Source organism: Myxine glutinosa, chromosome 2, assembly GCF_964187855.1.
Source record: "Myxine glutinosa chromosome 2, kmMyxGlut1.1, whole genome shotgun sequence".
Lineage (NCBI taxonomy): Eukaryota > Metazoa > Chordata > Myxini > Myxiniformes > Myxinidae > Myxine > Myxine glutinosa.
Window position 1 is genome coordinate 190,942,432 of NC_136262.1, and position 23,927 is coordinate 190,966,358.

General features: G+C 48.6%; 1 protein-coding gene across 7 annotated transcripts in view; it reads right to left on the bottom strand.

Annotated features, from left to right (window-relative positions):
• SMC5 (structural maintenance of chromosomes 5) overlaps positions 1-23,518 on the bottom strand; it is a 314,964-nt gene extending 291,446 nt beyond the window's left edge. For all 7 annotated transcript variants that reach the window (XM_078772122.1, XM_078772124.1, XM_078772121.1 and 4 more), the window contains exons 1-2: positions 23,402-23,518; positions 3,302-3,395 (exon numbers count right to left, since the gene is read on the bottom strand). In XM_078772122.1, the coding sequence (XP_078628248.1) occupies positions 3,302-3,366 (65 nt within the window). In that variant the 5' untranslated portion in view covers positions 3,367-3,395; positions 23,402-23,518. The remainder of the gene's footprint in view (positions 1-3,301; positions 3,396-23,401) is intronic.
• Positions 23,519-23,927: the final 409 nt, after the last annotated feature.

Consider the following 23,927-nt stretch of genomic DNA (forward strand, 5'->3'; position numbering starts at 1 on the left):
GTTGGTACGCACATCTTAGCAGCTTATTCGAAGGATCTTCCGGAGACAACGTTGATGGTATCTCTCCATAATTTTCTGGTGTCGTCTGTATGTGGTCCAGGTTTTGCTTGCATACAACAATGTGGATAGGACAACAGCTCTGTGTACCAGAAGCTTTGTCTCCAAGTGGATGTCTTTGTCCTCAAAGACTCTGCTCCTGAGGTGAGCAAAAGCAGTGCTGGTGCAGCTGAGTCTGTGTTACATCTCTGCATCGATAGCCTTGTTGGATGGATGGCTACCAAGGTAGGGAAAGTGCTCGATGTTTACCAGAGCCACTTTTTGATGCATGGCACTTGTACAGTCTCCGTTGGGGAAGGTTGGTGGAGCACTTTCATCTCCATGATCTTCACGGTAAGGCCAAGGCTTTCATATGCTTCAGTGAAGCCAATGAGGATGGATTGAAGATCTTCTTTAGTATGGGCAGTCACAACATTGTCATCAGCATACTGAAGCTAAATGACAGAGGTGGTAATATCTTACTTTTTGCCTTGAGTATGCTTAGTAGAAATAGCTTTCCAGCTGTTCTGTAGATTATTTTGACGCCCCGGGGTAGCTTGCCATTGACAAGATGAAGGATCGAAGAAATGAAGATCGAGAAGAGAGTAGGGGCGATGACGCATCCTTGTTTGAGCAGTTTCGCCCCCTGTTCCTGTTCTGTTCTCACTGTTCTCACTCACACCTGTTCTCACTTTGAAAGTTTGGGAAACCTGTTTGGCTTGCTTTGAGATCCATTACTTGACAGGACAGTGGCTGTCATGTTGTTATGGAGCAGCTTAAGGATGTTGATGAACTTGTCGGGACAACCAATCTTAGCCAGGGTAATCCAAAATGCTTGACGATTTACTGTGTCATAGGCCTTAGTCAGATCTATGAAGGCCATGTGCAGGGGGTGATACTGCTCACGACATTTCTGCTGAAGCTGTCGCGTTGAAAATATCATGCCCACTGTACTTCGGGATGGTCTGAACCCACACTGGGACTTGGAGTATCTCCTCTGAGACGGGAAGGAGACGATTGGGGAGGATCCTAGTGACGATTTTACCCGCGATAGCCAGTAGAGAAATGCCACAATAATTATCACAGTCTGCCTTGTCACCGTTTTGAAAATAATGATGATCAGGACATCTCTGGCGTCAGCAGGTAACTCCTCTTTTTGCTAAATTTTGGTTATTAGCAGGTGCAACCATTGAGCGAGTAGAGGCCCACATTGTTTGAAGACCTCAGCAAGGATTCCATCAGGTCCAGCTGCTTTGTTCTTCATCTGCTCGATAGCTTTGAGCAGTTCATCCAGAGTGGGGTCAGCTGCCATTTCGTCTCTGGGTGGTTGTTGAGGGATCTGTACAAACACACTATCTATCAGTTACATTTGAGTTGTGGTTCATTCAGCAGGTCATGGAAGTGCTCTTTCCAGTGAGAAGTAATCAATTTGTTGTCTTTGAGAAGTCTTTCTCCATTCTTTGAGCGCAGGGGATTCAATCTGTGTTTTGTCTGTCTGCAAATGGCTTTAGTTGCGCAGAAGGTTCTCATGTTTTGAGTGTCTGCCAGGTGTTGGATTTCATGTGCTTTCATGAGCCACCATTCATTCTTGAGAACTCTGCTCTCAAGCTTCGTTGGACTTCCACTTTTGCCTTGGCATGTTCGTCTTTTTTCTTTGAGCAGTTGATGTCACTCTGCCATGCTCGAAAAGCCTTCCTCTTTGCATTGACAAGATGTTCGATCTCAGCATCATTCTCATCGAACTGGTCCAGTCCTGATGTTTCCCTTTCTGGTAGCCAATTGCTTCTTTAAGAGCATCCAGAATGGGGGTTTTTTTTTTTCCCCAACTTCATCCAATGATCTTCGACGCCTTCGGGATGTTCAGTTGGAAGTTTTTCATGGAGTGCAGTTTGAAGTTCCTCTTGCATCTTTGGATCTTTTAGACCAAGAACAATTTAATTTGCATTTCATTTGCTTCCTCTGCAGTCTATGCTTATGGGCTATCCTAAAAGCCATAGTTGATGGGATGAGGCGATCGTCAGTCCAACAATCGTCAGCACTGGTTATAGCCCTATGAGGAGCACATTACTGCGATTTCGAGCACCGACAACGACGTAGTCAATGAGATGCCAGTGTTTCGAACGGGGGTGTTGCCAAGACGTTTTGAACTTGTCCTTCTGATGGAATAAAGTGTTGGTGATTGTGAGTTCGTGTTCCCTGCATTTTGTCAGGAGGAGTCCATTTGCATTGCTGTTTCCAACTCCCACTTTTCCAATTGTTCCTTGCCACATGTCCGAGTTACGACCAACTCTTGCATTGAAGTCCCCAAGCAGAATGATCTTGTCTGCTTTGAGGATGTTTAAAAGAATGGAGTCCAGCCAGCTCAGAGTAAAATTTATCTTTCACATTGTCATCCGCATCAAGCGTTGGGGCATAAACGCTTATTGTAGTCACATGTTGGTTTTTGGGAAGCTTCAAGCAGAGCATCATGAGACACTCGCTGATGCCTACAGGGACTTTGGCCAGGGTCTTTGAGAAATAGACAATATATAAGAATGTTACTTAATACAAGCAAACAAAACCCCAAATGTGAGCCAACACACATGCACTGTCATTGACGCTGAACCAGACAGGTCATTGACAATGAAGAATCACAGACTGAACGGCAGGAATGTGGGCCCTGTGAGGAGCAGGCAGAACATGCCGTTAGCAAGAGAGTCCGCGTCAGCGTCCGGCCAGGCCAAGAGAGAGAGAAAGAGAGAAAGAGAGAAAGAGAGAAAGAGAGAAAGAAAGAGAGAGAAGAGAGAAGAGAGAGAGAAGAGAGAGAGAGAGCGAGAGAGAGCGCGAGAGAGAGCGTGAGAGAGAGCGCGAGAGAGAGCGCGAGAGAGAGCGCGAGAGAGAGCGAGGTGAAAAGCAAGAACACAATTTGTTTTTGCAAATTTTCTCCTTATTAGACTTATCTAACTTGGCCAGAGACAGCACCCCTCAGAACAAGCCGTGTCTACACTCCCCCCACTGCCACACTGGACCGAGGCTAACCAATCACCCATCGCAAAGGGAGATGGGGGTGGAACACTCCCAAAGCATCGACACGAGGGACCATCCTTAATCTCAACTCTAAAATTGACAAGGCCAATCTCTCACACGGATAGTACACCAGCAAATTCTCCCCAGCAAGTGTCCCCAATACATGTTCAACGGTCAGATAAGCCACCTGAACACAAATGGTGTCAAGGCCTTGTAGTCTAACAATTGCCTGCTAGCCCATAAATGTAACAATACTTACACAAAGTTTTTGAGCTTTATACGCACAATGGATCCCTCCACGAAGTCTACGTTGTGTTCAGCCATTTGCAAGCAGGAAAGGAATACGATTGCACCTTGAGAGAAAAAACACATTTACACAAAATAAAACAAAACGTAGAATAAAACTCAGTGCCACCCAACTCCAGAAAAATTACCACAATGGATCAAACCATCAGTATATTGATTATAAAGGCCAATTACATATATTAAGAGCAACATATGAAACTCGACATACGTATACATACATATATTGTTGCAGTTTTGGGAAACCACTAAAAAGTAATGGCAACCACCATAGAGGTCCCATAGAATAGTTATTTCATAAACCATTATGCGAGCCCCTTTCCCTTATTTTGGGTTATTATGTCGTTATGCGTTGGGGGAAAGGAAAGATAGGTCCTTTACTGATAAGGGATAATTTATCAGGCAATGCACCAGGCTCAAAGGCACATAATGGATACCAGGCAATGCACCAGGCTCAAAGGCACATCATGGAGTCCAGCCTCAGAAACCCACCAATTAAGGCCGGAGTCACTTTGGAGGAGCTTGTGGGGTGGAGTAACGGGCTCCACCAACAGGGAGCCAGGAGTCCACCAAGATTCCACCCTCCCCCCAACCCCTCGGCGAGGGTGATAAAGGGAGATTGAACACGTTTTTGCACTCTTGGTTCTTGGACATTGTGGACTCTGTCTCTGTCTCTGTCTCTATTGTCTCTATTGTCTCTCTCTCTCTCTCTCTCTCTCTCTCTCTCTCTCTCTCTCTCTCTCTCTCTCTCTGCCGGGTTTCACTCACCCTCCGCACGTCTGCATCCGTTCTAGGCCAGACTCTCTCACAGGTCTCAACACGTGTGATTAGACTCTCTTGGTTGCTGGACTTTGTTCCCTCTGCACGTGTGCATGTTTTTCACACTCTTGGGCCTGGACTTTGTCACTCTGCGCACGTGTGCTCCACTCTTGGGCATGGATTGTTGACCTAGCACATGTGCTCCTCTCTTGGCATGGGTCACTCTGCCATGCTGACGATCGACCTTCAACTGCCTGTCCATGCTGGGTTCGCCACTACCTGTTCGTGCTGCTTGGTGGTGACACCGGGACAGGGGCGTCGCGAGGAGAGGCATCTGAAGCATCATAGCCTTTGTACTATCAGGTTTCCAAAGTTTGTTCATTCTCCTTCCCCTCCCCCGTGAACGTGCTGGGCACCCATGTAGTGTTTATTTGTTGTAATCGTAATAAGGCGTACAATAAGCTAAGTTTCTGCTTCTAGTCCCTCTTTCTTTCCCATTTAAAAATTACACTGTAAATATTTGTAAAGAAATCAAATCGTTAAAACGTTTTCCTTTTCTCTGTCCACGAATAACTTTTCCTCCATTGATCCACCATTGCCCGCACCCAGGTTAACAAACGGCCGTAACCGAATTAGCATTACCCCGGCGGCTACCAACGGTTTTCGCTCTGCCATCTAAAGTGAGATACCGCCGGAGGGTACGGTGCGTTCCCCGATTGGGACCGTCACGTGGTACAGGTAAGCTATCGCACAACAGAGCAATTGGTGTTCATAGTTGCTGGATCGCAACTTGCTAAGCACGAAGTTATTCGTGCGCGGCAGCTGCAGGTCCGGTAAGTTCGGGAGGGAATGGAGGTTAGCCCCCTCGTAGTAAATCCGAACCCCGGGCCGTAACATATTCGGTGTTCAGGAACAGGATTCATGTCCGAGCACCGTAACAACACACACTGTCCGGCTATCCATCCAAGGCTGGTGTTCATCGGTTGACAGACTTGACTATACTAGGGCATGCCCGTACTATATATATATCTAAAAGTATATCCCCCCCTCTATTTACATGCAATGGTTTGGTCCAAAGCGAACGGCTTGCGAGTACGGTGACAATCCCCCCCCTCTATTTACATGAAATGGTTTGGTCCAAAGCGAACGGCTTCCGGAGTTTGGTAAAGAAATCGCCATCGCGTGCACAAACGCGCAGGAAAGCGAATGAATCGCAAATTCGTTTTTATTAGTTTTAAAACATAGTTTAACGCCAACATAGTTTGCAAACGTGAAATAAATGAATACGCTCTCAAATGTGCCATCCGAGGCAGAGTGTGTCCGCCACGTTCGGCACACGCGATAGTTCGCTGCTCTCTGATTGGTTGAATCGTTTTTTGGACATAGCTCGGTAAGTAATTGTCCGATTAATATGAAACCTTGAAAAGGCACATCCTCGGGTCCCCAGCAATATACCTGGCAAGTTAAAAGTATATCGGACCCGTGGTTGTCGAGAAACAGCGGTCACAGACAAACGTACAAACAGAGATTACTGGAATTATAGATAGATATATATATATATATATATATATATATATATATATATATATATATATATATATATATATATATACACGAGCTTCCGATTCTGAGGAAAGGGCTTATTTTAGCTGAGGCTAATGACTGTACCTGAGTTGCTGTGTTGTCATGATTTTCACCAATCATAATACAAACAATTACTTTGCACAAATGTATTTGTTGTGTTTGTGATATTAGAATTTTATAGGCAATTTAGGTTGAAGATTGAGGTTGAATGTTTTTTTTTTCAAGAAAGAACCCCTCAGCACACACATAGGGGAGGGGTAGGTGCAGACTGGAAGTTTGGGACGATTACACCTCACCACCACGTAATTCAAAACACCTCACCACCAAGTTATTCAAAACACCGCACCACCAATAATTCAAAACACCTCACCACCACGTAATTCAAAATACCTCACCACCAAGTAATTCAAAACACCTCATCACCATAAAACACGTAATAAAAACATTTCACCACCACGAAATTTAAAACACCTCACAGCCATCAAGCACGCAATAAAAACACCTCACCACAACGAAATTAAAAACACCTCAGCCATAAAACACGTAATAAAAACACCTCACAGCAATAAAACAACAACAACATGCATTTTAAGGCCATTTTCCCTGCTAGAGCGGGGGTTAGCCTTGCGGTCCCCATGACAATCTTCTCCATTTTGCCCTATTTTCTGCATCTCTCCTTGTTATCCCCCTTGCCCGCATTTCTTCTTCCACCATCTTTAGCCAAGTCTTTCTCGGTCTTCCCCGTCCTCTACTTCCTTCTACATTAATTTCCATCACTCTTCTTCCATCTTCCATCACTCCTTCTTCCATAACACTTCCATCACAACACCATCACCCTGGTGTTGGGCTAGCGGCTAGGGTGCCGGCTTATGATCCTAGGATCCTGGGTTCGAATCCCGGTCGATCGCTGAATTAACGCCAGGGGGGTTGACTCAGCCTGTCATCCTTCCGAGGTCGGCTAATTGAGTACCAGTTCACTGGTAATTCCCTGTTTGTCGTTAAAGGCGGCGAAAAGGGTTGGCGTCAGGAAGGGCATCCGGCCGTAAAACATTGCTTCAAAAAGTGGACCAAAAAACAACAACAACCACGGTTCCCGAAAAAGGCCAACCCCCGCCTTGCGGGGGAAAATGGCCTCTAAAGGTGGTTATTATATATATATACTCTTCTCAACCAGTCACTTTCATCCTTCCTCAACACATGACCAAACCATCTCAACCTGTTCCTCTTCACAGCATCAATCACAGGCAATATTCTCATCATCTTCACAGCACCTTCACAGTTCCTCTTCACAGCCACCTTTCCCAGTCGAACCAAACTGCTCCTGGACTCTGTGACCTTCTCTCCTGACAAGGTGGAGGAGTTTTTGTCAAACCTCGACTCTGATTCTGCAACTGGACCAGATGGCATCAGCCCACGGGTCCTAAAATCCTGCTCTGCCGCTCTATCTCACCCTCTCTCTGTTCTTTTCACCCTATCTTTTGCTCAAGGTCATCTGCCAGCATCCTGGAAATCAGCAAACATTACCGCTTTACACAAAAAAGGTGCAAAAACAGATCCTTGCAACTACAGACCAATCAGCCTGCTCCCAATTATCAGCAAAGTCATGGAATCCATCATTGCTTCGGATATGAAATCTTTCCTCTTCTCCAATGGCTTGATCTCTGATCATCAATTTGGTTTCAGACCAGGTCACTCTACTCTGGACATGCTGCTTCTGCTGTCTCAACAATGGATGGAGGTCCTCAATGCCAAACAGGAAATCAGAGCTGTCTCCCTTGACATATCACGTGCCTTCGATACGGTCTGGCACCCAGCTCTGCTCACCAAACTCTCCTCCTATGGTATCCATGGAAATCTCCATGCATGGCTTGCGGACTTCCTCTCTGGTCGCAGTCAACGTGTGGCCCTGAATGGATTTCTCTCATCTCCCCTTCCCGTTCAGGCTGGAGTTCCCCAAGGCAGTGTGCTGGGCCCTGTGCTTTTTCTGGTCTTTATCAATGATCTCTCCGACTCTCTGGAAAATCCTCTGTATCTCTTTGCTGATGACTCCACTCTCTGCCGCTCCATTCCTCTTCCCTCAGATCGGCAGTCTGCAGCCTCCTCACTCTCTGAAGACCTGGACAAAATCACAGACTGGTCAAACATGTGGAACATGTCTTTCAATCCTGACAAATCTCACACTCTTACTATGTCTCTCCGAAAAGATCGACTGGACAACCCTCCCATCTACTTTCTCAACAATCCTCTCCAAGAAGTTCTGTCGCTCAAGCTTTTGGGTCTCACTATCTGCCATGATCTTTCTTGGGAAAACCACATTTCCAAGCTGGCCTCCAAAGCCAGTCGCCGACTGGGCATCCTCCGTCGTGCGAAGTCCTTCCTAGGCACACCTGAGCTCCTCACCACATACAAGGCTTTCATCCGCAGCTCAATGGAATACTGTTCTCCCCTATGGGCTGGTGCTCCTGCCTCACACCTGGCTCGGCTTCACGCTGTTGAATCCAAAGCTTTCAGAATCATTGGAATCTCCCGCGATGAAGCCATCTCTGCGGGCCTTTCACTCACTCACCGCAGGCAGGTAGGTGGTCTTTCTGTCTTCTACCGACTCCTCTCCGGCCTTGCTCCCCCAGCTCTCTCTGTGCTCTGTCCCCCAAATATTCCTACAGGTCGCACAAGATCTGCCAGCCACCCTCTGATGGTTAACCTGCCGAAATCTCGGCTCTCTGCTCACCTTCACTCTTTCATTCCTCTTTTCTCCCGCCTCTGGAACAAACTCCCACACTCACTTCAATCACACTCCTCCCTCCAGGTCTTCAAAACAGCTGTTCACCACCATCTCTTATCTTCCCCCATCCAAAACCTTGATCTTTTCTACCCCCACTAATTCACCCCAGATCCACCTTGTTTGAAATTCCAACTTCTTTCCTGGAAGTCTTGGCAGTGTCCATATGTTTTATACCTCTCCCACCCCCCCCCCCTTCCCATGCCCCCCCCCCCCAAAGCCCTCTCCCTCCCACAGTTCTCTCGATGTCTCCCGGTCCCTGCTCTCAAATGTTGTGTTTGTGTCCTTCCCCCTCTCTCCCCATCTTGTCTACCGCTCCCGATGTTATTTGTTTTGTGTGTCTGTTTGTCTTTCTGTGTGATTAATGTTCGCTCTTTCACGAGCCTCGATCTTGTATACAACAAAAAAAAAAAAAAAATTTCGCAATTTATCATTTGTCTTCCTCGCTCTCAACGATACTCCACACATCCATCGAACCATTCGCATTTCCACCCTTTCCAGCCTTCGTTGCTGCTCTACGTTCATTACCCATGTCTCGCTCCCGTAAATCATAACACTTCTCACACATGCAGCATACACCTTCCCTTCAGCTTCAGTGACACTCTCCTCCTCATCAGCACGCCACTCAGTTCCCGAAACTTCTTCCATGCACATCTCACTCGAGCAACCGTTGCCGAGTCTGATCCACCTTCTCCATTCAGCATGTCGCCGAGGTAGCAAAATGTTTTCACACCTTCCAGCTTCACGCCGTCTCCAAGATCCAACTCAACATTTCCTCCATCTGCAGCTCCCTCTGTGCACACCTTACATTTGAATGTATCTGCCACACTGGTAAATGACCATCTCAGACTACTACATTTTTGATGAACCCACTCAGCGCACATTGTACATTGAATGGAGTTCACTCCGACACCCTTCCTGCACACAGCACACGGCCACTTCCCAGTTCTTTCCACCTCACCACAAGCTTTACTACTTGGCATCACCTTCGTCTTCCTGATATTCACTTTCAGACCTTTTGTCTCCATACATTCCTTCCACTTGTTCATCTTTTCCTTCAGTCCATCCATACTTTCCGCAATCAACACCAGATCATCTGCATACAACTCCCACGGTAAACCCTCCTTTACGTTCTGCTACAAATAGTAGTGGACTTAGTACCGACCCCTGATGCACTCCCACCTTCACCTCAAACTCACCACTGTTCCCGTCCTTCGTCCTTACAGCTGTGCGCGCTCTTTTGTACATTGCCATCACTACTCTGATCAACCATTCCTCCACTCCTAACTTCCTCAATGCCCATGTCAATACTTTGCGTGGAACCCTATCGAATGCTTTCTCCAGATAAACAAACCCAAAAAACAACTTCTTCCTCTTCTCCATGTACTTCTCCTGCAACTGCCTCACAATGAAAAGCACATCTGTCGTTCCTCTTCCTGGCATAAATCCAAACTACATTTCGTCGATCTTCACTTTCTTCCTTATCCTCCTCTCCAACACCCTTTCCAATACCTTCATTCCATGCTCCAATAACTTTATCGCTCGGTACGAGCCACACTCCAAAGGGTCACCTTTCCCCTTTTATAGAGGGACGAGGGTACTCAGTTCCCAATCCACTGGAATGCAGCCTTCTTTCACGACCAGATTACAGATCTCTGTCATTCTCTTCACACCCCAACTTCCTGCTGCCTTCAACATATCTCCCACAACTCCCGTCGGCCCTCCCGCTTTTCCACTCTTCATTGCTTTTATCACTGGTGTTGTTGGGCCCTGGTGTTGGGCTAGCGGCTAGGGTGCCAGCTTAGGATCCAAGGATCCTGGGTTCGAATCCCGGTCGATCGCTGAATTAACGCCACGGGGGTTGACTCAGCCTGTCATCCTTCCGAGGTCGGCTATTTGAGTACCAGTTCACTGGTAATTCCCTGCTTGTCGTAAAAAGGCGACAAAAAGGGTTGGCATCAGGAAGGGCATCCGGCCGTAAAACATTCCTTCAAAAAGGGGACAAAAAAACAACAACAACCACGGTCCCCGAAAAGGCCAACCCCCGCTTTGCGGGGAAAAATGGCCTCTAAACGGTGGTTTGGTTTATTGCTTTTATCGCTTCCTCAACTTCCTTCTCAGTTATCTTCTCTGCCGGTCCTAAAACTGGGTTACTCTCTATGTTGCCATCCCATTCATTCTCTGTATTCAACAGCATTTCCATATATCTTTTCCATCTTCCTTTAATTCCATCTGTGTCGACAACGATTTGGCCCACTTCATCCTTCAAGCAACTCACCCCCATCACATCACACCTCTCTTTAGCTATGTGCTTTGCAATCCTGAATACTGCTTTCTGACCCTCTTCCGAATCCAAGCGTTCTCCGAACATTTTCCTCCATGCCTCTTGCGCCTTTGCTACCTCTTTCTTTGCAGCCTTCCTGGCTGCCTTATAACTTTCATGCTCTGCTGTTTCTGCCCCCATACCCTTCGCCTTCTGCCACTCCTTGACCTTCTTCCTCTTCTCGTCAATCCTCTTTCCAACTTCATCATCCCACCACCATGTTTCCGAGTGCCTCGGTGGTCCTTTCGCCCATCCACATACCTCACCAACGGCTCCCAACAGACTAGCTTTCATTGACATCCAACCACTTTCAAGCTCAACCACATCATCCTCTACCCTACTCAGCCTCTCTTTTAATGCCTCCCTTACTGTCACCTCTGTCAACCTCCACACCTTCATTCTTGGTTGGTACTTCATCCGCCGCGCTCTCCTCGCACCTTTCACCCTTATGTCGCAGACAACCAAGTGGTGCTGTTAAACAGCCTCCTCCCCCGGGATCACCTTTGTGTCCCGGAGATGCCCCCTATCTCGCCTACGCACCATCAGGTAGTCAACGGTTGTCGTCGACCCACCTGACGTGTATGTAACAAGCTTATTATCCTCTTTCTGGAACTGAGTATTACAAATCAACAAATCAGCTCCATCAGCAAACTCCAAAATCCTTTCACCTTCTCCATTTCTCACACCATATCCGTAACCCCCATGAACTCCCTCAAAACCATCCGTACTCCTTCCCACATGTCCATTCAGGTCTCCTCCCACCACAACAACTTCCTCATCTTTCATGTTTTCCATCAGCTTCTCTATCGCACACCAGAACTTGTCCTCCTCTTCATTGCTTCGACCAACCTGCGGAGCATATCCCGAGATGACGTTCACCAAGAGCTTTCCAATCATCATTTTCACTATCATCAACCTATCACTCACTCTAGTCACACTCACCACACCGTCTACAAACTCCTCAGAAAACAGGACACCAACACCATTCACACCCTCCGGGCACCCTTGCCACACAAACTTGTATTTCTGTCCCTGCCTACCCTTCACCATTCTCACACCACTTCCCTTCCATCTCGTCTCTTGCACACAACATATGTCCACTCTTCTTCTGACCAATACTTCCACCACTTCTCCTGATCTCCCTGTCATTGTCCCTACATTCCATGTCCCAAACCTCAGAAACCGATCTCCACTTCGGGCTGCACCCTGCCCATATGTAGTTGTAATTGTCATGGTTCTCTTTTTGAGGCAATGTTTTTATGGCCGGATGCCCTTCCTGACGCCAACCCTCTTAGTCGTCTCTTACGACACGCAGGGATACGGTGTACCTATTCTGACCAGGGTACACACTGGGAAACGTTTAAAACATGGGAATTTGGGGGGGGGGGGGGCGTCAGCATCACGGCTGCGGTTTAAACATATTCCAACAATATCCAAACAGAACCATGAAAACCATGAAAAACAATCTGGGAAAAGTCTCGAAGCGAGAACGTGGATTTGAGAAAGAAGGAGCAGAGGCGGAAGAAAAACGAGATACAACGGGGCGGGGCACAAGTCGAGACGAGGAGGAGAAACACAGCTATAAAACACGTAACAAAAACACCTCGGCCATAAAACGCGTAATAAAACACCTCACAGCCACAAAATTAAAAACACCTCACCACCAAGTCATTTAAAAACACCTCACCACCAAGTAATTCAAAACACCTCACCACCACATAATTCAAAACACCTCACCACCACAATTCAAAACACCTCATCACCAACTAATTCAAAACACGTCACCACCACCTAATTAAAAACACCTCACCACCACGTAATTATAAATACCTCACCACCACGTAATTCAAAACACACCACCATGTGATTTAAAAACACCTCACCACCATGTGATATTAAAACACCTCACCACCATGTGATATTAAAACACCTCACCACCACGTCATTTAAAAACACACCACCACATAATTCAAAATACCTCACCACCACGTGATTCAAAACCACCACAACGTTATTAAAAACACTTCACAACCACGGAAACAAAAGTTTGAGGGAGTCGTTAAGTGACAACACAGACACTGCCCAGATGTGTCGATATCTATCTATAATTCCAGTAATCTCTGTGTGTGTGTCTGTCTGTGTGTTTGTCTGTGACCGCTGTTTCTCGACAACCACGGGTCCGATATACTTGAAACTTGCCAGGTATATTGCTGGGGACCCGAGGATGTGCCTTTTCAAGGTTTCATATTAATCGGACAATTACTTACCGAGCTATGTCCAAAAAACGCTTCAACCAATCAGAGAGCAGCGAGCTATCACGTGTGCCGAACGTGGCGATCAGACTCTGCCTCGGACGGCACATTTGACAGCGTATTCATTTATTTCACGTTGGAAAACTATGTTGCCGTTAAACTATGTTTTAAAACGAATTCAAACTGCGATTAAATTAAAACGATTCATCCTAACTGCGATTTGCGAACTTCCGGACAGTGACGACTGTCCGGCAGCACGCTTTCCGGCATCCAATCACAGAACGCTTTGTTGCGTAGGCGTGGCCGATGTGAGACGAGCGGAGCTGAGCGCGTTACGAGCTGACCGCCATTACGGTACGTAATTCGATTTCTTATGCGCATTATTTCTCCCAATTCATTCATCTCCCAATTTCTCCCAATTCAATTCGTATCACTAATAAAAACGAATTTGCGATTCATTCGCTTTCCTGCGCGTTTGTGCACGCGATGGCGATTGCTTTACCAAACTCCGGAAGCCGTTCGCTTTGGACCAAACCATTGCATGAGGGGGGGGTTCTGTGGTCGTTGCGAATGGACCAAACCATTCATGTAAATAGAGGGGGGGGATTGTCACTGTACTCGCAAGCCGTTCGCCGTTCGCTTTGGCGTTGCGAATGAACCAAACCATTTCATGTAAATAGAGGGGGGGGGGATATAATTTTAGATAGATATATAGTACGGGCATATATATAGTACGGGCATGCCCTAGTATAGATAAATGACTGTACCCAAGTTGCCGTTTTGTCATGGTTTAAACCAATCATAATTCAAACAATTATTTTGCACAAATGTATTTGTAATATACGCGATATCACATTAAAAAAAAAATTCCCCAAAAAATTCCAAAAGAAAAAGAAAAAAACTTGAATTTTTTTTTTTTTTTTTAAATACCCTTAGGATATACCGACGGGAGAGATGTGCATACCAGAAGTTTGGTACGATTTCACAAAAGTTTGAGAAAGTAGTTCAGTGACAACACAACACAACACAGGACAGATGCTGCACAAATATATCTATATATCTATATATATCTATATATATATATATATATATATATATATATAGTTGCGGTGCTCGGACATGAATATATATATATATACAGTATATATATATATATATATATATATATATATATATATATATAATATATATATATATATATATATATATATATATATATATATATATGTATATATATATATATGTATATATATATATACAGTGAAACCTTGACTTACGAGTTTAATTCGTTCTGTGACCGAGCTCGTAACTCAATTTGCTCGTTTCTCAAATTAAATTTCCCCATTAAAATGCATTGAAATGCTATTAATCCGTTCCAGCCCGCCAAAAACCACACCCGCCAAAAACCACATATATTTTTTTAAATATACAGTATATATAAAAATATCTCGCGCTTTATATTTCACCTGTATGCAGCATACAAGTTGGCAGGATGGCCTGGACTGGAGGTACGCACACTTGACTCTAAACTGTCCAGCCTGGGTTTGAATCCCGACCCAGCTATAACCTGTCATGTCGGTGTTTCACAGGCAGGGTGATTCATCAATGTGTGTACCGCTAAACTGGGCGCCCCGTTTGCGTCCCATTAGTTGTTGGATGTTAAGGATCTCACCGTGTCTTCCACAAAGAGAAGGCGAGCTATCGCCGGCACTCTGAACAAGTTGTGGCCTGGCATGCTCTTCTCCTCTGCCGTTGTATACGTCCTCCTCGGCATCTTTTTCCAGAAGAGCCCTGTCTCGTCACAGTTGAAGATTTGCTGGGGGATGTATCGTTCGGCTTCTATCAGTTCGGCAAAAGTTATAATAAAATCTTCAGCTGCCTTCACATCCGAGCTTGCTGCCTCACCATGCCTGCCGACGGAGTGAATGCCGGTCCTCTTCTTAAAATTATCAAACCATCCCCGACTGCCTTTGAATGACTCTTCCGATGCCTCGTCCGTTGATGTTCCCGCCGTCTGCTGCACCAAATCCCCGTAAATGTCTCGTTCCTTCTCACAGATGATGCTCTCGGTCACGGTATCTCCTGCGAGCTGCTTCTCCGTCAACCACACAAACAACAACTTCTCCATCTCTTCATGGATAGAGGTCCGGAGTTTTGAAATAATCGTAACGCCCTTGGCTGGCGTTATAGCCTTTATCGACTCCTGCTTCAAAATCGTACATATCGTAGAAGTACTACGATCGTACTGCCTCGCCAAGTCGACAACGCGCACACCTCGCTCATGTTTTTCGACGATTGCGTGTTTTATATCCAAGCACATCATCCTCTTCTTCTTCTCAGTACTGCCCTTGGCACTCAATTTCTTAGGACCCATGGTTAAAACTAAGAAATTTTCCAAAATAAACAAAATGCGAAAACAAAGCAGCAGCGATATACGGCAGAGATGCTTGCACGGCAAGATAACCACGTGACCGGAACCCACCTGGTGGCGGGTGGCGTAAGCTCGTAACTCAGATCTCGGCTCGCATCTCAAAGCAAAAAACCGCCCGAGCGACGGCTCGTACCTCGGAAAACTCGTAAGTTGGTGCACTCGTAAGTCAAGGTTTCACTGTATATATATATATATATGATATATAATATTGTTACGGTTTTTAGAACCTCCACTTTGTGAATTTAGTAGTAAATTTCCTTATAAATAACCCCTGTGTACATTCCCCTTAATTGGCTGTTAATTGAAATGAGTGCACCTTAGTTAGTCCACATTGCAACACGTAGCAAATCATAGGCCCTTCTAACAGTTATTTCATTATTCTGTGTTCCAGATAAGGCTGTGTGTCCAATAATTGACTACGTTGCATCAAATCAAATAAGAGTAGGCCCATTTTCCCTTCAAAAGGGTGCGAGTGGTTTGCTTTCTCCCCGCAAGCCGCCATTGCCATGTGCTCATCTTGGAGAAGAACATCGTCATCAGAGGTGGAGTCAGCCAGCCCTTACGACCAACCAGGAATCAGTGGGTTTGGCTTGAGAGGGCGTGGAGCGAAACATCGAGCAGGTTCGCGAGGGTTCCAAGGGCGGGGTTATAAAACCCGTTGCAAAAAGCCCCCACCGCAGATGAGTGAGGGAGCACGAATCGAGAGTTCTGTGGAGGGAGGCGCATGAGCAAGGAACACAAGTGGGGAGGATTGTTCATCGATTTGCTTGGCGCGAACGTCCTGCGGCGAAAGAGAATCGGCACGCCCTGCTCGCGATACCAACCGGCACTGACGGCAACTGCCGGAACCAACCTCCAAAAGAACAAGTGCGTGCACGCGAACCCCGACGTCGTGCCGCGATCCTCGGACCTCCCTGTTGCCCGTTCTGTGGACCACCTGAACCTTCTCATCCCTCCATTCATTCCTGTCTGCAATCCCCTTTCGTGTACGTGAGTTCGTTCTGTCTGTATTGTCCCTGGGAGTAAGTAAGCCTGTATAAGTTAAGAATTGCACTGTGTCTTCTGCTCCTTCTGTAAATGACCTTCGTTTCTTCTTCTTCTTTGGGTTTTGTGTAAATAGTAATTAATAAATATCTGTTCTTCCGTACTCTCCTGGTTTTCATTCTCATCCGATCGTCTTCGTGATTTCCCTGATTGAATACCTGTGGCACGATTTCGGCCAAACGCTTATGAATCGGGTTAGTCTTTGCTAACGGCTCGAACCGCGGACTGCTAACCCGCTCGGCAAATACCATCTTGTCCGTGGTTTCAAGCGGTACTTGTCTCCCTGTTTTGCGGAGGGATTGGTGAAGGTATTCGGGAGAACACCTTGACCTCTAACCCTGATCAGTCCCACCTCGCAAAGGAGCGTTACAAGTACCAGGACCAGAGACGGCTGGCTCAACAGGCCAAGGGGATTAAACCCCCCTTGCTAAGGGGAGTGCCGTCTCTGAGATCCATAACAATATATATATAATATATAAATAAATATATATATCACATGGTACCGTCCGTATGGTACATATATATATATATATAACGTGGTAAAGAATGAATATATATATCTATATATATCTATATATATGTATATCTATATATATATATCTATATATATATATCTCTATATATATATCTATATATCTATCTATCTATCTTTTTTATATATATATATATATAGATATATATAGATATAGATATATATATATAATATTGTTGCGGTTTTGAGTTTTGTACAAAAAAGGTTAACTTTTCCCCTCATCGTTTAGTCACACAACAACACGTAGCCTCGCGATAGTTCAGTTATTTCTTAGTATGTGTGAGAATAGTCCTTTTCCTGTGTTAGTTTTGCGTTGAGTAGAATAATGAGTAGGTTCCTTCATTGCCTTATGCCACCTCCATTGCTTTATGCCTCCTTATGCTGCCTTTGGCTTTTTGGCACGAATTAACACGAGGCAGGCCTGGCCAATCGAGCAGGGACCGAATGAGGGCGGCGGAGAGGCTGATGGTAAGCGCGAGCCACCAATCAGGGCTCAAAGAGGGTGGCTGCGGCACTGCGTCACAGGGTGTGGTTGGAACATTCGAGAGGGCTCAGGTCGTGGCAATAAAACCCGTTGCGCGAAGCCCCCACCAGCAGTCGAGTGGAAAGGTGAGCTTGTGAGTTCTGTTGAGAGTTAGCAGTTCTGCGAGAGTTGTGTTGTACAAGAGAGAAGACGCGCATGAACTAAGTACAAGCGCTCGTACCAAAGTGGACGCTCGGTTGAGCTTGAGGCCGAGCCTCTACTGGGTTACGCGAGTGATAGCGCGCTGGTAACTCAACGCGCCGTGGAAGACCGCCTGCCTGCTGCCCTTTGTTCGAGAGACGCGCTCCAAGAATCCCTTCCACCACCTGCTTGCCATCTTCGTGGGATGTGCTGTAACCGTGGAGAGCCACGCCGGGCGAAGCCGTTCCTGGACGACCAAGGCAGCGCGTGAACACCATCCTTCCTGCATTTCCCCTTTGTGAGTGTGATCGGGCCCGTGTCTGGAATTAATATAAGACTGCTTAAGTTCTGCTCTGTGACTGCTTTCTACCGACTTGTACATACTTGTGTAAATAGTAATTAAATAGTGTTCTTCCTTTATTCGACCGTCTCGTGTTTTCCATCATTGACTAAGCGTGGTACGAATAAAACCGCTCGAATCGGGTTCCAATACTAACGGTAACTGCACGGACCACGTGGTACGCAATCCACTCGGTGTACCCAAATTACACGTGGCTCATGTGAGGCTTGGTCCCCTGCTTCCGTGGTGGCGCAGGTATTTAGGTACGTGCGAGACTTGTCCCGAAACCCTACCTTGCGTTTTCCCGGGAGGGGCGTTTCAAGTCTCGGTTACGCCGGCCCAGAAAGAACAAGGGGCTTAATCTCCCCTTGGTAAGGGTAGGAAGGGCGACGGAAAACCGTAACATTTGGTAGTCAGGAGTGGGATTTTTGGACACCAACATTTTGGACACCAAATTGAACATATTGGCCGTAACATTTGGTGTCCAGGAGTGAGATTGGACCGGGAGTGCGCTTCACGCATTCGAAAATTATGAGCGACCAAAATTTAGTTATCAAGATCAAATTTATATTCGTACCATGGCTAGCCAAGGCGGTTGAATGCCGTTGGGAGTAATAGAAGATGAGGTAGAGGTAGAATTGACAACCCAGGACCGAGAGGAAGAGTTGGTAGAAGAGGAGGAAATTGATGAGGGGGCGGCAGCAGGGGAAGAAAATGGCAGCGCCTCGCACGTGGCGGCGAGAGCAGACCCCACGATGCCAAGGTACATGCAACTATTCCTGACCAAAATGAAGGATATGAATGCAAAAATGGATGCCCAAGGGGACAAATCAAGAGCAGAAATAAAAGAAATTAAGAGCAAATTGAAAGAAACCATTGATGCCCAAAAGGACGAAATTCAGGGAATAAATAGTAACGTGGATAAAATAAATGAAAGGATGGACACCCGAGGGGAGACATTAAAAAAGATGAGGGAGGAATCCAGTTGTGATATGGAAAAATTAGGGGAGGACATTGGGCGCAGGTTGAGCGGGAAGGTCGCGGTGGTACACGATGTGGTGACGCGGTGTGAGGAACGCGTGGAGTGAGGTAGAGCAGAGCGCAGCCAAGTTGACCGAGGCTATAGAAACCGAGACGCGGGGTGCAGAAAAACCGGTGATCGTCAAATTGGATAAAGACATGTCGGGGGCGCCGCGGAAGGTCGAATTGGAAGACAAAATTTTATGCGCGCCGGCGGTCGTCGAATAAATGATTATAATTGAAATTGAAGAGACAGGAGAGAAAGTAAATAAATCGCGGGAGGTAGAAATGGAATCCGCGCAAAGTCTGTATTTGCACCGTGATGTCGGGCTTGCTAACTCAATGGAAAGTTTGCGGGTGCTGGCGGAAAAGGAGGTCCCCAAGGTGAGTAGGAATAATGGCGCGAATGTGTTTGGCGCGAATGGGTTTCTGGCGCGCTTGGGAAAGATGAATCCCGGGCGTTCGCGGAAGGTCCATTGTGCGGTGTACGAGGGCGACTGGTGCGCGTGTGAGAGAAACGTGTGCGCCGAAGCATGTGAGAAAAGTGTATGATGGAATGTGCACGAGAGTGCGTGGAGAAAAAGTGTGCAATGATTGGGTGTGCAACTGGAGAGTGCACACCCGTGGGTGTTACAGACTATGTAACAGGAGAGTGTGTTAGAGTGTGTGCAGGAGTGCACACCAGAGCGTGTTGCAGAGTGTGTGCAGGAGTGCACACCCGGGGGTGTTACAGAGTGTGCAACAGAAACGTGTGCGGTAAAGGAGTGTGTGGAGGAAAACTGCACACCTGAGTGCGTAGAAGAGTGCGTACTGAAGAGGGTGAGAGGCGTGAGTGCGCCTAGGTGTGTGCAGGTGCGAGTGCAGAGTGGGTCATGAGTGGTGAGAACGCGGCTCAAGCATAGACACCAACCGGGGGTAGCGTTTAGCGCGACGGATAGCCGACGTGAGCCCTCGGTGAGTTGTGTGCAGCAGGGACCGGCCGGGATCGGTGCTGCGGCGGTTTCACAAGGCCCACCATGCATGACACGTGCCGCCCCCCACCCTGCATGGTTGGTGCCGTACCGTGGCGGAAAAGGCAATCGGCAAGGTTCAAGGGGAGGTAGGAGATTTCGGAGCCGCGCGCCCTGGCGGGTGCGGTGCTCCGACCGTGCGCGGTTGGGCCATCGTGCATGGGACCGCGAGGCTCCACGCCGAGATGGGCCCCTGCACCTCGGCCCATCCATGCCTCCTCCGCTGGATCAAAAATGCCGGACGGACACCCCATACAGGCGACCAACCACCCGCATGGCGGCGAGGGGAGTGGTAGTGGGCGGCGAGGGGGAGTGGTAGTGGGCGGCGAGGCAGGGTGGTAGTGGGCGGCGGCGGTGAAGTGGTAGTGGGTGGCGAGGAGTGGTAGTGGGCGGAGAGGAGTGGTAGTGGGCGGAGAGGAGTGGTAGTGGGCGGCGAGGAGGAGTGGTAGTGGGCGGCGAGGAGGAGTGGTAGTGGGCGGCGAGGAGTGGTAGTGGGCGGCGAGGAGGAGTGGTAGTGGGCGGCGAGGAGGAGTGGTAGTGGGCGGCGAGGAGGAGTGGTAGTGGGCGGCGAGGAGGAGTGGTAGTGGGCGGCGAGGAGGAGTGGTAGTGGGCGGCGAGGAGGAGTGGTAGTGGGCGGCGAGGAGGAGTGGTAGTGGGCGGCGAGGAGGAGTGGTAGTGGGCGGCGAGGAGGAGTGGTAGTGGGCGGCGAGGAGGAGTGGTAGTGGGCGGCGAGGAGTGGTAGTGGGCGGAGAGGAGTGGTAGTGGGTGGCGAGGAGGAGTGGTAGTGGGCGGCGAGGAGGAGTGGTAGTGGGCGGCGAGGAGGAGTGGTAGTGGGCGGCGAGGAGTGGTAGTGGGCGGCGAGGAGGAGTGGTAGTGGGCGGCGAGGAGGAGTGGTAGTGGGCGGCGAGGAGGAGTGGTAGTGGGCGGCGAGGAGGAGTGGTAGTGGGCGGAGAGGAGTGGTAGTGGGCGGCGAGGAGTGGTAGTGGGCGGCGAGGAGGAGTGGTAGTGGGCGGCGAGGAGGAGTGGTAGTGGGCGGCGAGGAGGAGTGGTAGTGGGCGGCGAGGAGGAGTGGTAGTGGGCGGCGAGGAGGAGTGGTAGTGGGCGGCGAGGAGGAGTGGTAGTGGGCGGCGAGGAGGAGTGGTAGTGGGCGGCGAGGAGGAGTGGCAGTGGGCGGCAAGGAGGAGTGATAGTGGGCGGCGAGGAGGAGTGTTAGTGGGCCCGCGAGGAGGAGTGGTAGTGGGCGGCGAGGAGTGGTAGTGGGCGGTGAGGGGAGTGGTTGTGGGCGGTGAGGGGGAAGGTAGTGGAGTGGAGAGGAGCAGTGGTAGTGGGGAGGTGAGGGGGAGGCATAGTGGGGTTGAGAGGGGGGAGTGGTAGTGGGGTGGCGAGGAGGGGTGTAGTGGAGTGGGGAAGAGGAGTGGTAGTGGGGAAGCGAGGGGAGGGGCAGAGGAGTGGCGAGGAGGGTAGTGGGCGGCGGGGGGGTGGTGGGGTGGAGTGGTAGAGGTGGAGAGGGGGGGGTTAGTGGGGTGGAGAGGGGGAGGGTTAGTGGAGTGGAGAGGCGGAGGGGTAGTGGGGTGGAGAGACGGAGGGGTAGTGGGGTGGAGAGGCGGAGGGGTAGTGGGGTGGAGAGGCGGAGGGGTAGTGGGGTGGAGAGGCGGAGGGGTAGTGGGGTGGAGAGGAGGAGGGGTAGTGGGGTGGAGAGGCGGAGGGGTAGTGGGGAGGAGAGGCGGAGGGGTAGTGGGGTGGAGAGGCGGAGGGGTAGTGGGGTGGAGAGGCGGAGGGGTAGTGGGGTGGAGAGGGGAAGGGGTAGTGGGGTGGAGAGGGGGAGGGGTAGTGGGGTGGAGAGGGGGAGGGGTAGTGGGGTGGAGAGGGGGAGGGGTAGTGGGGTGGAGAGGGGGAGGGGTAGTGGGGTGGAGAGGGGGAGGAGTAGTGGGGTGGAGAGGGGGAGGGGTAGTGGGGTGGATAGGGGGAGGGGTAGTGGGGTGGAGAGGGGAAGGGGTAGTGGGGTGGAGAGGGGAAGGGGTAGTGGGGTGGAGAGGGAAAGGGGTAGTGGGGTGGAGAGGGGAGGGGTAGTGGGGTGGAGAGGGGGAGGGGTAGTGGGGTGGAGGGGGAGGGGTAGTGGGGTGGAGAGGGGGAGGGGTAGTGGGGTGGAGAGGGGGAGGGGTAGTGGGGTGGAGAGGGGGAGGGGTAGTGGGGTGGAGAGGGGGAGGGGTAGTGGGGTGGAGAGGGGGAGGGGTAGTGGGGTGGAGAGGGGGAGGGGTAGTGGGGTGGAGAGGGGGAGGGGTAGTGGGGCGGATAGGGGGAGGGGTAGTGGGGTGGAGAGGGGAGGGGTAGTGGGGTGGAGAGGGGAAGGGGTAGTGGGGTGGAGAGGGAAAGGGGTAGTGGGGTGGAGAGGGGAGGGGTAGTGGGGTGGAGAGGGGAGGGGTAGTGGGGTGGAGGGGTGGGGACGCGGGGTGGCGAGGAGGATGCACCCAGGCCATCTTGGCTCCACGATAACAAAATGCTGGGATAGTCGATAATTATCAAGCTACCCATTCCAATGATAATTTATTGCAGTTCGATTGAATTCACGTGGTGTAGATGCAGCATACTGCATAGACTTGATGGGCCAAATAGCCTCCTGCGTTCAAGTTCCTTGTGTGGTCTATTCTTACTAGCAGTACCCGTGGAAAAGGGAAAAGAATTAACGATTTATAATCGAAAAGGATGACATTAAAACGAATCGATACTAAAGAGGTTAATTTTTTGAACATGTCTGATGTTCTCATGCGAAATCATGCAAACATGGGAAAGAGGGCAGTCAGACGTGAATTAGAGCGATTTTGGATTTTAGGCGGTGTATAAACCCTATTTCATTCTCTCCAAGCTGGACTAGACTTAGATGCCACAGAGATACAATAAACATGTGAAATTAAAAGAGCTTGTCACTATAAAAAGTTGTTTTTTAATGTATTATTTTGTCACATTAAATTATCCAAGCATGCGAGAGGTCGGTCAGACGCAGAAAGTAATGCTAATGGCAGGCATCTGGCATACGATGCAGTACAGGGAAGTACGCACTTTTTAAAATTGGCTAAACCATGAAGAAAAAAATAAATGGAGAATCAACAATTGGATATAAACTTGTCAAATCCATAACGCGGGTGATGTATTGTCCAAACTTCGGACGTGCCGTCAATTGGCAAGAATGTAAACGATTTGCTCAAAAAAAAAACCTGGCTCGGTATATAAATAAATAAATAGATAGATAGATGTTATATTTCAGAGAAAACAGCGATCAATCCAATCGTTTAACCACATGTCACTCATGTATGTACGTACCGGGCGATCTTGACCAACCACACTCTCACACCACCAAAACATTGACCGAGGCCATGATCACTAAACCAACATTTCCCGCTTCCCGCCGATCAAATGCGTTCTGAAGCGAAGAGGGCGGGGCGGGCGGCGGGGAAATGTTGTTGTTGTTGTTGTTGGTTTTTTTTGTTGACTAAAACCTCTTCTTCCGTAAGGCCAGATAAAAAAAAAGAGTTGGTGATCGTCCCCGCCCGACCCTACGAAACACACCCGACCCGAAACTTTTTTTATTTTTTATTTTTGAAAAAAATCATTAAAAAACGATCTTTTCACAGTCAAATTTGGCGCCGTTGCCCACACGCATGCTGCGCAGTGCGTGCTGCGCAGAGCGTCGCAAGTGCTTCGGGCAACTTCACCCATTTTACGTTAGCCATTCATGGCGGCTATTGTGTGAGATTTTTCCCGCTGAAATCTATTGATTCGTGCTGCTATGGACACCATTCTCTACAGCTGTGGAAGTGTGTTCACGGAGATCAACAACAATGGTGAT